Raw genomic sequence first — 14,681 nt, 5'->3', positions numbered from 1 at the left:
GACAGGAAGTAAATGAATTGCATGTAAGTACTTGCTTCAGTGTTGGCGGACTTTTTGTTAGGGAGACTGCACTGCAGTTTCAAGCCAATATAAGCACAGATTTGGTTCTTAATTTTTTTTTTATATTAATTTACTAGGCAGCAGTGTGACTAAATTTAAACTTATCATGAAAATAAGACTGTGCGTTTATATCTTTAACTTCTGTGCTTTTATTTTACTGTGGTACTTAGATTAAAATTCAATAATGTGCTTATTATTGCTCAATATTGTAGAGTCCGGATCTTTACCTAGATAAGTCAGCATACTTTTGCATCTGGCCTACTACAGAAGAAAATATGGTTTCATTTATACAGTTTGTTATGAGAAGTCTAAACGACATCATGGCTTCTCCAAGACAAAGCCCTTCTCTGGAAAAAAATGCAATCTTTCATTTATTCTGGTTTTTGGGTTCAATGTTGGCAAAGAAATAAGCAAAATTATCAGTGTTTAGGAAAATGATGGGCTTTTGGACTCCGGACATCTGTATGAGCTCTGCTGCTTGCTCTGAGATGTTGACTTAATCATTCGCCATAAAGCTTTCAAAAGCAGATTTTGTTTTAAAGAATCTTAGTCTCCAAGAGCTGTGCTTGAGATTCTCCATGCCAAAGTTGCATGTATTTGTTTTTGTTGGAGCTATGAGTATTTTGCCACTGTAAGCAAAGGTCTGAAGATTGGCTGTGAAAACCAGTTAAGAAAAAGCTCCAGTTGGTTGTGAGAAATACTGGCTCTGTGTCAATTTATTGGTCTGTAAATCCAGTGCGATACACAAGTCCTGAACCACTTTTAATGCTTTTCCAGTCAGAGTTGTGTAAAAACACATACAAAAAAGGGGGGAAAAAAAAAAAAGGAAAAGCCTATAGAAGAATAGCAACAGAAAATGCTAAGTGCTAATGTGCAGAATTTCAAGTCTTATAGATCACAGCACTTTCAGGCCTAATGCTTCATAAGTTAATAATTTACAGACACGTTATCAGACAAACTGTCTTCAGTGTAAATTTAAGTATCAGCTACCATTTCATGTAATTGCATTCATCTGTAATTATAGCTTCAAGGGTTGATATATTTTGTGCTTGTTTACTGATGTACACAGCAATCTGTTATTGCACAGTTGTATGATATAAACAATTGAAATTCTCTGCCTCATTTCAAGATATGAAATACTTGAAAAGGACCGTTAATTTGTTTGCATGTTTCCAAAAGGTTTGGGGTGGAGCCTCCTGGTTTAATAAAGCTGGAAAAAGAGATTGAACAAGAGGAAACACTTTCAGCCCCCCTTCCATCTCCCTCACCATCACCAACAAAATCTCCTGGGAAGAAGAGCACAGGGAAGCTGTTGGATGATGCTGTAAGTTGTGGGGGAAAGTTTCTCAGCTGATCTATTCCCTTTTGATGTGCTCTTGTATGCACTTAAATGCAAAATATACAGAGGCTTCAGTTTAAGATCGCATTGTATTTTAGAGATCTGCAGACTGATAGCATCAATTTGCTTTTGATCGCTGTTATTTATGCCTGAGGCTTGGAAAAAAAAAGTAGCATTGTGGAGGAGATCTGCTTTTTAGCCCAGCTTGGAGTTAAAGGCCAAGTTCCCTTCTTATTACTGTGTTGTCTTTTTCTGTTGACTGCTTATTCATCAACTCCCACTTGGTGTTTTGTCTGAGAAAGGACTGAGTCAGGACTATGAGAGTTGGCCCCCACAGCCTCGTACTGATGGTTAACACTTAAAAGCTAGGCTGAGATAACTTCTATGCTGCTCTTCTGTGTGTTCCTCAGATGGTTTAAAAAAAAACAAAGAGGATTTTTTCTTCACTGTTAGAAAGAATCTTGCCTTGAATTTCATTAAACTCAATGCATTATGCAGTAGCATTCACATCTCTGTTGCAAGCTTCAGAGAGGTTTATTTGAAACTACTGGAATCGCATGAAAAGGACACATTTTGAGACCATGAAAAGGTTAAACTTGAATTGTACAAATATATTCTATAAAAAGAAGCAGTTACTATAGTAACAGCTATATTACAAGGTAGATGTGCCACCTGGGAGTTACAAAGCACTTCTTGAAAAATCCATGTGCTGCTTTTTTTTTTGTTAGGAAAAGCAGATGGGATATAATGCTCGTTCATTTTATTGAAATACTTCGTACTATTTCATGCAAATAATTACATTTAGATTGGTTTTGCATTTTGTATTTCTTCCTCAACTTTTCAAAAGCACTTGCTTATGTTTCAACAGAATTGAGAAACAACAATTATGTGCAGAAGGCTAGGGGTGCCTGTATCTTGCAGTAACAGAAAAAGTATGAAGGTTGTCTCCAACCACCTCCTTTAATTTAGAAAGCAGTAGGGATAGAAACCTAATGAAATTCCTCCAGCTAGATTCCTGACCCTCGCTGCCCCAGACACTCACACCATAAAATAGCAGCAGTGCTCATATAGTCCAGACACAAAGTAAAATAGGATATAATTCTTTGCTCTGCTTCCTTATTTGATTTCCAAATTCCAGTCAATAATACTTCTGTGTCCTCTGGGATAGTAAGGTAATGGAAGCCTCAATGGCAGGATCAGCAGTGAAGGCCTCATTATCCTCTGTTTTACACCAACATAAATCTGTTAGCTTTCATTCCCAGTGTCTAGTACAGCTTTTTGTTTTTGCTTATGCAGTTCAAAACGACCTTGAACTTGTCTTTGTCTTTTTTGTCTTTTTACTTGTTCAGATGAACACTGGTAGATATAATAACCTATGACACAAAGGCATATTTCACACTATCCACTTTCAGTTTTGCCTATCCATTGTGTCTCCAGAGGTGATAACTACTGTAGGATATTATGTCAGAAATCCTTGATCGTCTGTCAGCATTCAGAGAGCTACTGTGAAATGGACTAGGATTGTGTTTAGGGGACTTGCTGCCACATTCCAAGAGGTGCAGGAATATACTTTTTGCACCCTCAGCAACTTATACTGGATTTATGGTCATTGGCTTCACTCATGTGATACCTTTTGTAGCTGACTGTCTAAATAGTTGGTTTAATAACACTCACCATTTGTTCATTAGAAACACTAGAATAATTGATCTTCAAATTGTGGACAACTCATTTAAACACTTATTGTGTGTTAAATACATGTAGAGTCCAATTGCTAAGTGTAATTTGAAAATGAAATATTTTTCACAATAAAATATAATGCCCTCCAAAGCCCCTCACAACCTCAGAGTTAACAGTTCTAACCTTAACAAGGTTACCAAGTAATGAAGTTATTCACATATCAAACTTGAACAACTTCAGGCATAATTAGGCTTCAAATTGGGTAACCGGAGCTAGTTTCAAAAGTGGTTTTGTTCCCTCTTTCTAGAACAGGAAGAAACATTTTGATTAACTCTTAATGTCTTTCTAGTTTGTTTAGCATAATATAACTTTCTAAGCTTTTGTTTTACTTCAGAAGTCTTCTCTATTCATTTATTCAGGTTAATCAACTAATCTCTTAGAGTGCCGTAGCTTTACTGTTTTGTTTTCCCAAAATAATTTGAGACTTTTTTTTTTTAACTAATATAGAACATTCTTTCCTAGCCTTTGGATCGTTTTTACGGGGCCTTAATTTACAAACTTGATTTCAGAAGGTCTTTGTAATATTGTTTGGGATGGACAAAATCTCTAGAAGGTTCCTCCAGCTCTATGCGCTGTTTGACACTGATGCACTAGGTCAGATTCCATCAGAGAAAACTGTGGTGCTCTTGTCATTGCTGTTCCTGCACACAGTTTGAACATCAAATGAGAGTTTTCCATCTAGATGTCTTTTGGCATTGATGGCTGTGCTACTTTCAGATGATTGAAGACTCAAAGTTTCACTAAGCATTAATGACTTTGATAACTTGCAAGGCCATGTTTTTGTGAGAGGCTGAAGTCAAGCTAGGGCAGTTGACAAGAAGTAGAAAACTGTGGAGTCACATCTAGCAGAGATAAATCAGAGCACTCTTGGGGCTCCTTTAATTATTTGTGATTGCATTAATGCTCTATAGTGGGGATTATCAAAGGGTAGTTAGCAATACTGGTTCACCTTGCTGAGGATATGTAACTGCATAATAGTTCTCTCTGTCCGCCTTTTCCAAAGTGCAAGTGTCATGTGAGAGTATTGGGTAGGACCTTTTATCAGTAAGTTCTTCTGTATTTATTATATCTATTTAGAAAGCAAAATACATCACAGGCTCCGTTTTTATTTTAGCTGTAGTGGTACTTTGACAGGTCAACTGATTCACTGTGAAATACTGAGCATGTATCTACAGAAGGTTGCTGAACTCACATTCAAGAGGATCCATACATCTCAGTTAAATGTAGCAAATTTTGTTTAACTGTGATACTTGTCTCTCTTTTTTGCTTCTTCACTGCTGTAAAATCCTTTTTGTCTTCGGAAGAACCGCAATCTGGGATTACAGGAAATAGTTTAAAACCTCAACGTTCTCATTCTGTTTAATTGTGTGCCCCCGGTGGCGCAGTGGTATAAGGTGCTGCTTGCAGCACCGGAGGGCCTGGGTTCGAATCCCCCTGTGGCGCAAGTGGTAGAAGCACTGCTCTGCTACACAGAAGGGCTTGAATCCCGGGAGTTGGACTCGATGATCTCTAAGGTCCCTTCCAACTCGCACAATACTATGATACTATGATACTATGAATAGATCTGGTTTTTAAGGAGTTGAGCACACGTGTTCGTATAATGCTAATGTGGTTTTTTTTGAAATTGATTTCACATGCCTTACATTTCAAGTCAAGTGTATATCTGCTTCTTGAGTATGGTCAAATTTGGTGCAGCTCCTGAAGGATTCACCTTAGCAATCTAATGTGCCTGTTAGTTTACTATGCTTCCTTTAGTGATCCTAAGGCTAAGTATGAGCAACCCTTTTTAACTTGTGAATCCCTTTTCATCATTCAATTTCCATTTTAATGATACTGTAATGGCTTTCATACCTGTTCAAGAAGGATCAAATCCTCAGTTTTCATTCATAACTCATGCGAAGTTCTCAATAAATTCAATAGAGTTTTGGCTTGAGTGAAGAGTTTGCAATTTTCCCTTCATAGAGATGATATGCCAAGTAATATTTTTCAAAATCAATTAAAGGAAACTATTAAAACTGTTGAACTATTAAAAATGTTGAGATGGAAAAGGTAGTTAAAAATAATACCAGCATTGAAGACTTAAATTAATGCTGTTGTGTTTTGATAAATGTCCTCTTGAATGTTTTTTCCTACAATATTTTATTTACTTTTGCCTCTTTTTTTTTTTTTTTCTTCCAGGTTAAACACATTTCTGAAGATCCACCTTGTAAATGCCCCACTAAATTCTGTGTAGAGCGCCTTTCACAAGGAAGGTACAGAGTTGGAGAGAAGATTCTCTTTATCAGGGTAAAGGTTTTATTTTTATCTGCTAACTCACTCCTTGGAAATGTTTTTCTTCTTAGCCAGCACTGACTCATTTCTCTGATACTGTAGGAGAATAAAGAAACTATGTTAGGTTACCCGACTCGTGGATTTATTAGCATCTCAACTTAATTTGGATCCTCTTTGTGTATTCTGTATGTATTTTTATGCCAACAATATGAATATATTCCAATTTTCTGAGTTTTCTGATATTGGGAAAGAATGTGATTCATATTACGCTTCTTGACATTTTTCATTTCTCTGTCCACGTGTGCTGTGTTGTTATACAACTTGATAAAATGATGCATCATGCTATTGAGAACTGTTAACCCTATTTTGCAAGAGGTGTGAAAATGACCTCATTAAAGTGAGGATTTATCACCTGTGAGAACAAAAGTCAAATGGACTCCTTCCCATCTGTTCCCAGTTCAAACACCAGAGTCTTTAACTTACACTTAATTAACACTGAAGTCAAATTTAGATAAGGATTTAGGTTGCCCCATGTATGTGAAGTTGAGAACATGTTCGAATAGTATGCTGAACAGGAACTGAAAAATCCCACTTAATTCTGTAATAGCTGAGAATGAATAAGAAATACAGGATTTGTGAGAGAGAGTCTGAGATTGCAACATGCTGGGATAAAGGATTAATAGCTTTTCTGTTTCATAGCCAGCAATATTTCTTTTTAATTCTGCAGTATTTTAGGATGCTAGCTTTAAATGACTTGAAAGAAGGTAATTTCATTAACCAAACTTCCTGGTATACTGGGAGAGATTTAACACTTATTTTCTTCCTTTCAGTTTTAATTTAAAATTACAATATCAAAGTATTTTTAATCTTTCAGTTTTGATAAACTGAATTGTTCTGCCAAAATGGTGAGTGTCAAATTCCCTTTCACTGGCTTCCTTATTGTGCAATCTAATCCAACTCAGATGTCTTTCCAAGTTTGCAAACAAAACACCCTTTTCATATTACTTCATTCCATTCCAAGTAGGATCGTGCCAAAAAATAACAATATAGATTAGACACGAATCTACAGTGTTAGAGATCATTCCTACAGCATTGATATCAATGGAAACTTGACAGGAACTTCAGTGGGAACAAGTTTATTTTTGTAGGTTTTAGAAATCATTTGTCTTGGGTTTTTGTTAGCTTGAATCTCGCTTCGGAATACTTGATCACAGTAAGTTTTTACTCTTTCTATATATTTTTGTTGCATGCATGAATAGGTTCATTAGCATTTCTTTGGAATCCTTTTGATGTTTCCTTATGAAAAAACATGCTAGAGATGTATAGCTGACTGCTAATTTTGTTGATATTTGGCACCCTATTCTGGTGCTGCAGAGACAGTTAGACAGTTCCTCTTATGTTATATGAACCATGTAGAGCATGACGGTACCCATTATAAGCCAGTTGAACTGAGGGGGGGGGGGGGGAATTCTTTCCAGCTTCTGTATATCAGTCCCACTGATGAATGTGATCGCTTGCAAGTAGTACAGTCAACTTCAAGCAAAGCTGCTCTTCAAAAATGAGATCTGGAATCTTAAATAACAAACTTTTGTGTGTTATATCTTGGAAAAGGGACACATGGAGTTAAAACTGGCTATTTCTTGAATGCAGCAAAAGAGATACTTAGATGAATAAAGAATTTTATGGTAAGAAATGTGAACTGAACCTTAGAGAAAGACAGTTTTACAAACAGTAAATTTTAGTGGCTGTTATTTTTATTTCAAGCTATCCTGTGTTTAATACATGATGTAAGCATAAGGATGTATGCTTTCCACAAGCAACTTAGTCACCGACATGAAAATATACCCAACAGATTCACACCCATAATAAAATTCAAATCAATGAGTTTTGTACAGTGAAAAACTATTATTTTTTGTGCAGCTGGAGTCAGCTCAAATGACATAATGGGTCCTGACTGTAAAGTCTGTCATTTTTCCTGTCCTCTGATTGCTATTAAACCTTTTGAGCTTGTTCTTTTAATCATTAATTTCAATTAACAATACTTTCTTATAATAATGAGAAAACATTTGTTTGCTAATAGTTCCCTCTAAATCTAAATCCCTGTAAATCCATTATTTGTTCTGCAGCTGTAAAGAAGCTCTCCTTTGAGATTCACTATCAACATGTATAAATATCTCACCATTGATGGCTACAAACAGTCTGGCAGTGTTCTGCCCCATTTTCCATTTCTGGTGAGAAAAATGTACTCATCTATAAATATGTAAGCACACTTCACTCCAAACCATCCAGGTAGGGACAATGTAGCATCTAATTTTCCATGAAAAAATGGAAAGCAGATTGATCATACGTTTCTCAAAATTTCATCTTTTTCTGCTTTTTCAGTCCGAATGTGGAATTTGTTTTGACTTGTTTTTGCTTGGTGAGCTTTTGAAGGTTTTGAGTTTTTTCATCACCATTTACGTGAACCTTATTGTCCTCCTTGTTTCAGAGATTCTAACAGCTTTCCTGCTTCTCTGAGGCCGTTTCACTTAGAATATTCTCACTAACTTATCTTTTTAGCACTGAAATCCCTTCTCTAAAGTGTTATCCACATCAAATAACCTTTATTGATATCTAAAATGTCAAAACCATGGGCAAATCAGGATTTCATTGGGACTATTGAAGGATGGTGATGGTTACTGATCTGCTCTTTGGGCTTTGATTCTCAGTTGTAGCAGTGAATGGGTGGAGATGTTTTCATTCTTTAGTTTGTTTTGTTTTAACCATGGGCCAGTTCCTATCCAAATGGTTTACCCTCATGTACAGTTTGACACACTTCATCCTTACTTCCTTAGCAGTCTTGATGAATGCATGATGAATTCTAAATGAACAAATTTTGCTTTTTTTCTCCTTTCACTTTTTCCTCCAAAGAGAGGATTCATGTTATTTGTTCTATTTTTCTTTTTGTGAAGTTGTGAACAAGTTTTGTTCTGCTGACTCAACTGGCTTACTTTATGAGATGTACTGGATCACCATCTGCGTATCTGAGAGCATAGACTGTGACTGCTAATTCAACCAGGAGTTCTCAGACAAAATGTTCCTTTATAAATGCTGTTCCATTCTGCAGTTTAAGAATAATAGATTCAGACTCATAAGTTTATATCAAAAGCATTAATAAGGGAAAGTATTTCCTGTTCTTCGGTGAGTTTCTTCTTGTGCTTCTGCTTCACAAATTAACCTTTTTGTAAGAGTCCATTTTAAATTTAAGATATGTTAATACATTCTTACTGACATAGAGGTAACAGTAAATGTTTGCGGTTCAAAGCTAGTAACTAGACTGCCTGGAGGTCATAGAATCATAGAATAGCTCAAGTTGGGAAGGATCTTAAAGAGCAGTTACAACCCTATGCTGTGAGCTGATTGCTCCCCACCAGATCAAGTCCACTAGGGTTCTGTCCAACCTGTACTTGAATGCCTTCGGGGATGGGGCACCCACAGCTTCTCTGTTCACCGTGTGCCAGTGCCTCATCACCCACTGAGCGAAAAACTTCTACTTAACATCCTATTTAGTTTCTTCTCTCTTAGTTTAAAACAGTTCCCTCTTGTTCTGTTACTATCAGATGATGTAACACGTTGATCTTCCTCCTGATTTTAAGCTTCGTTGAAGTACTGAACAGCTGCAACTAGGTTCCCTGAAGTTCTCTCTTCTCTAGACTGAAAAGGTCCAACTGCCCCAGCGTTTCTTCATAATAGAGGTGCACTAACCCTTCAACCATTTTGTGGCCCTCCTGGACCTGCTCCAACAGCTTCACATCCTTCCTATGCTGGGGTCCTCAGGCTGGGACACAGTACTCCAGATGAGGTCTCACAGGGACAGAGTAGAGGGGAGACAGTAACCTCTCTCCCCCTGCTGCTCCCCCTCTGTTGATGCAGACTGGGATACTATTGACATTTTGAGCTGCAGGAACATGCTGCTGGGTCACGTCCAGCTTTTTGTCCTTCAGAACCCCAAGCTGGAGTCCTGAAAACTCCCGAAGAGTTTTTCTTCCAGTCTATACATGTATCTGTGTTTGCCCCAATCCAAGTGCAACGCCTTGTACTTGGCCTGGTGAACCTCATCAGTTTCTTGTGGGCTCACTTTTCAAGCCTGTCCATGTCTCTATGAATGGCATCCCTCCCTTCTATCATGTCAAGTGCACCACTCAGTTTGGTGACATTGGCAAACTTGCTGAGGGTGCACTTGATCCCACTGTATATGTGGGATGAAGATGTTGAAGAGTGTTGATCCCGAGACAAACCCCTGGAGGGCACTGCTCATCACCAACGTTTATTTGCAGTGTCCCTTTTGAAGGCTGTTAGTAGCAATGTTTCTGCTTTCTTCTTATTTATTTTTCTTCCTTTGGTGAGGTGAAAGGATTTTATATGATTCTAATGTGAACCCAGTAAAAACAAGCACATCTGTTTTGCTTGGGAATATGCTACAGTGATTTATGGGCTGAATTAAATAATATAGCCCTGTAGCCACTAGCTTCAGATAACTAGTATGCTAATTAAAAATAAACAACAACAAAAAAAACCCTCTGAATCATTAAAGTATCTACTGCATACAGCATATTTTTACACTGTAAGCATAACTCATGCTACCATTTAGAGAAATGAAAATAAATGAGGCTTAAGTTGCACCAGTAAACCAAAGTTTCTGTATTGTTCATTAGAAATTTTCATTGAACTTTTAGCATTTGGGTGTAAAAGTGCATTCGTTATATACTGCAGTATTCTTTAGCTTTAGGGTGAAGTTCTTAAGGAATTTTTTTACTTCAGTTTTATTGGAGGTGATTGTTCATTTCTTTAATTGGATGCTATTTACAAAGATTACACCTTCAGATGTTATGTTCGAATGCTAAAAAAAAGTACTTGATACCACATGGTTTCAAATAAGTCAAAATGTTTTCTGGCATAGAATAGATAAAAATAATGAGATATTTATCCATGATCAGCATGTTCTTGAATTATTTGTTAATCTAGATGCAAAAGACTATGAAATAGTCAAGATGAATTTAGTGAGTCTATGTTAATTGTGTATAATTGTGTAGAAAAGCAACTGTGCAGAAATGCTGTTAGGATACACTAAAAGCAGCGTGTTACTAAAAAAGATTTTTAGATTTGTTTAATGTACATTCCTGGATTTGAAATGTAGTTTGCTACTCATTTAGCATAGTATTAATAACTTTAATGTTTTCAAACAATTTCCTCAGTTAAACTAAGTTAAACAAAACTGGTTGAAAATTTGCTTACAGTGAGAGAATCATATGGAAAGAAACTTTGAGATGATGTGTGCACACATTTGATTACATATTTGGATCTTATTTGATGACAGTGTTCCTGTTCTAGCTGCTCATGCTAAACATGTGAACGATTTCCTTCATTATCAACACATGTGACTATATTAAAACATAGTCTTAGTTCTTCACTAGACTGCATTGTGGCTGTTAATATCTCTGCATTTTGAACATCTTGCCTCCTATTATGCCCCAAAAGGAAATATTTGCACCAAATGGCAAACGTGGGATCAAAACCATACTTGCATGGCTCCTGTTGAAATCAATTGAAATTGCAAATGCTCAACCATTCTTAACATTTGAGCATGAGTTCTTCTGAGTCGTGGTGTTTGTTTTTTTTTCTTGGCATTGAAATAACATTTTTGAGTCCAAATCCACTTCTGTGTTTTTTACATCAGTGAACGAATGTTCACAGAAGTTATTTTTTAATAGTCTTGGTCTTTTATCTTCTTTCTAATGTTTCATTGTTAAGTGTTGCCCTTTTAATGGTATGAAAAGGTTGTTAGTTATAAAGGATGCTACAATATAAACGACAGCTTAAAAGGACAGATGTATGTTGGTAGACAAACACTGAAGTCAGTCATAGTCCACAAAAGCCAGGGGATAAAGCTTCTAAAATGTCTCACTTCTTCAAATGTAGAATGTTGAGTTGAAATGGGTTACTGAGTTATATTACAATACACACTCAATGCCATTATTTCTCCTTTTCAACTTTTTTTTTTTTTTTTTACATAAGTCCATCAGCATTTTCTCATTACTTTCTTGTAGTACTGAAGTCCTTTACTGAGTCACGTATTTATGTGAGAATAAATTTTGCCATATGTTTTGATTGAGAAAAGGCAAATGCGCAAAGCTCTGTAACTAATAGTGTGTGGTTTTTTTTTTAAAGTTGTTCATATTTCAATGGAAATTTGGGAGCATCTCCTCTGCTTCATTATTTTTTTGCATTAATTTTTGAAATTAAGACCAATCAAAGAGGAATCTGGTGTTGTAATGGAATAGTAAATGCAACAAACCTTTGCTTTCTTTGGCAAAGAGTAATAATCAGCAGAGAACTCATACTGAACTATTTATCTGAAGGGTATTCAAATTTAAAAAATGGAAGAAAAAAAAATCCCTAACAAAACCAACATATTAAAGCTGAAGACCAGATACTGGCTGTTCTTCAAGCTGTATGAATGTATCAGTAATATTTGATTCAGGCTGCTTTGAGGTGTACTGTCGTGCCTTGTTTTCAATCAGATGGAAAAGGATTTAGAAACAGACAATTACAGAATCATTGAAGTTGGAAGTAGCCTTTAAGGCTCATCTGGTCCAACTTGAAGGACTGTGCTTGGTTCTCTGATTTAACACAATATTTAAAGTGAGGCCACACCAATGCCAAATATAGTGAGAGCATCACTTCTTTTGACTGGCAGTGTTTAATGCACCCCAAAATGCAGTGTTCCCTCTTGGCTGCTAGTGCATGCTGTTGTTTCATGCTGAGCCTGTTGTTGAACAGCTGTAAGGGAAATGGTTGATCTGAATCTCTGATAAACCATCTGAGGCAAGTGATGAGTCAGCTGTGGGATCACAGATGAAGGTAATTCAGCTGTGCTCCCAGAAGGGTTGGAGCTTGACTCCACCTCTCCCAGATCCCATTTAAGGGCTGACCCACCTCTAAGGTAGCATCTTTTTCTGGAGATCGCTCCTTTGGGATGTTCTTTGGCAAGCCTCGACACTGGTGAGTACCCTTTCTTGACTGAAGGCCTCAGAGTTGGTGAGTTCTTTTCTTTAGTTACCCTCTGGCTATTTATTCCAACTATATTTGTACTCTTCTAACTGTACATTATACTTGTATTATTTCAACCATATGATACCATACTTGTATTATTTCCACTGTACAACTACACTCTCAGATCCATTTCTACAGGGCTACTCTCTACCCACTGTCTCGGTGCCTGTGCAGTCTTCCATCCTAGGTGCAGCACCAGGCACTTATCTTGAGAACTTATAGCAATAGATTGCTCGGTGCTCCGAACTAAATTCCTTTTGCTGTCAAAAACAGGTTTTTATCTTCATATCTAGAAGCAAAGTTATTTGCGTGAGTAGGTTGGTTGGTGTTAAAAGCAGTGCTGAAGGGATTTTTCAGTTTGCATGTGTATCTATTAAATTATATCACTTTATAGTATAGCAGGGGGGAAAAAAGTATCTGATTTTTTTTGGTTGTTTTTACTATACAGTGCCATTGGGAGTCTGACTTTTTTCATATCTTAAATGTGTGGTCACCTTCAGTGTAACAACATTTGTGTGAAGCTGAGAGTAAATACTGATAGAAAAACTTGATTACTCGATTGGAACTTTGTCACATGCGTAGCCACTGCAAATTCTTGTCTTGTCAGGCAGATTTAATAAACTCAATGATTTAGTAAATAGAGGAAGTAACTGTGCCTCAGTATCAAAGATTCAACTTCTGCCTATTGTAATGGAGCTATCTTCTACTAAATCTTTGTTCTGCAGTAGCAGGCCCTAAACTGAAACCTTCCCTTTCCATGTAGTATGCTAATAGTCCACTTAAAGGTAGTGTATTGCTTATAATTGAAGTCAGTTGAGGTCTATTTCACGGATATTTCTCTTTCATCCTGGTTATGATCTTGTTGACTTTTCTCTGTTCTATCAAAGGCTTTTCTGATCTGTTCCTTGTTCAAATGTGCAAAAACTATAGGGAAGGCAGATAAGAACAGCACGTGAAAATATAAATCAATACCTGAAAGTAAACTCCAAACCAGCTGTACCCTTCTACTCCTCTATAACATCAAGGCGTAGCTACAATTATGATTTCTTCTCTGTATACCTGTAAAAAGGTCTATTACAAAGAGCATAAGAAGCACCCTGGCTGGCCTGAAAAGCTCTCTTTGTGAAAAAGGTATTTAATTATCAAGGTTCTGGTGTGTGCCATGTCTAAAACTACAGCAGCTTTCAGAATTCGTCTAACCAAAGTCACCAAATTCAAGTGAAATGATGGTTTGGTGTTTTAGTGAAGCTGGCTTTTCAGAAATGACAATGCTGCACTAATAGCTTGTATCATGTTACTTAACTGCTTCCCTGTGATTTGCTGATGGGCAAGAGGCAGGAGGTGTCATTTGGCTTTTCATAAGGGTACAAAGAACCTTGTTTCTGTTCCATTTCCCCCCTCCCTGCCCCCCACCTCTCAAGGTACATAAATAAGCCAAAGGGTGATATGGCATTTTCGTCTTGAAAATGTACATTGTCCTCAAGTCTCCTTTTTTCTCTTTAGTCCGTTTTGGTAAAGTTTTTTTTTCCTTTAAATCAACTATAGTATTTGCAGAATATTCTTTAAAGTCCTTTGTAAGACAAGTCTGAGAGCAAGACTTCATTCTGAAGGAGTCAATGAACACTTGTGCATGTATTGATGTGTTATTCTATCAGAGATTCAGGTGTTGCATTGCTGAGATGCTTAGAGATACGTTCTCACTGGCCTAACTTCAGAACACACTTTACAATGAAGGAAAATAACAGAGAAGTGGGCTCTGGTGTTCAGTTGGTTTTAGTTTGTTCTTGATCAGACATTGTGATTTAAGTATTCAGCCTTTTTCTAGCCCTAGTTCCCTTGAAAGCAGTGGCAGATAGAAAATCTCTTCATGGAATGAAGTAGGATTTCAGGGCTTCAGAAAACCTCCAGAATACTGGAAAGCTTGTGAGTTAACTGCCAGGAGGTTGCGAGCAACTGTGTGGAACAGGACAGGAATGAACTTTACTTAAATGTGCTAAGCATCCAGTTCCCTTCTTTCAGCTAGTGAAAAGCATTGCAAGAGATCTTTCACTTACTGACCAGGTTTGGATATTGCTTCTCCAACTCTGTCTTCTCTAGTGTGGCCTGAGGGTTAAGCCAGATGAGTTATCTTCAAGTTTGAAGCTTTATATTCTGTGCAGGGATATCAGTAGTATGCAGTATG

The 14,681-nt window shown here is 37.0% G+C and overlaps 1 protein-coding gene across 3 annotated transcripts in view; it reads left to right on the top strand.

Annotated features, from left to right (window-relative positions):
- GAS2 (growth arrest specific 2) overlaps positions 1–14,681 on the top strand; it is a 79,647-nt gene that overhangs the window by 45,672 nt on the left and 19,294 nt on the right. For all 3 annotated transcript variants that reach the window (XM_072339239.1, XM_072339238.1, XM_072339241.1), the window contains 2 exons: positions 1,240–1,384; positions 5,315–5,422. In XM_072339239.1, coding sequence (XP_072195340.1) covers positions 1,240–1,384; positions 5,315–5,422 — 253 coding nt within the window. The remainder of the gene's footprint in view (positions 1–1,239; positions 1,385–5,314; positions 5,423–14,681) is intronic.

The sequence above is a fragment of the Excalfactoria chinensis genome, chromosome 5 (genome assembly GCF_039878825.1).
Source record: "Excalfactoria chinensis isolate bCotChi1 chromosome 5, bCotChi1.hap2, whole genome shotgun sequence".
Classification (NCBI taxonomy): domain Eukaryota; kingdom Metazoa; phylum Chordata; class Aves; order Galliformes; family Phasianidae; genus Excalfactoria; species Excalfactoria chinensis.
Note: the sequence above shows the minus strand (reverse complement) of the source record. Positions and strands in the feature narration are given on the sequence as shown.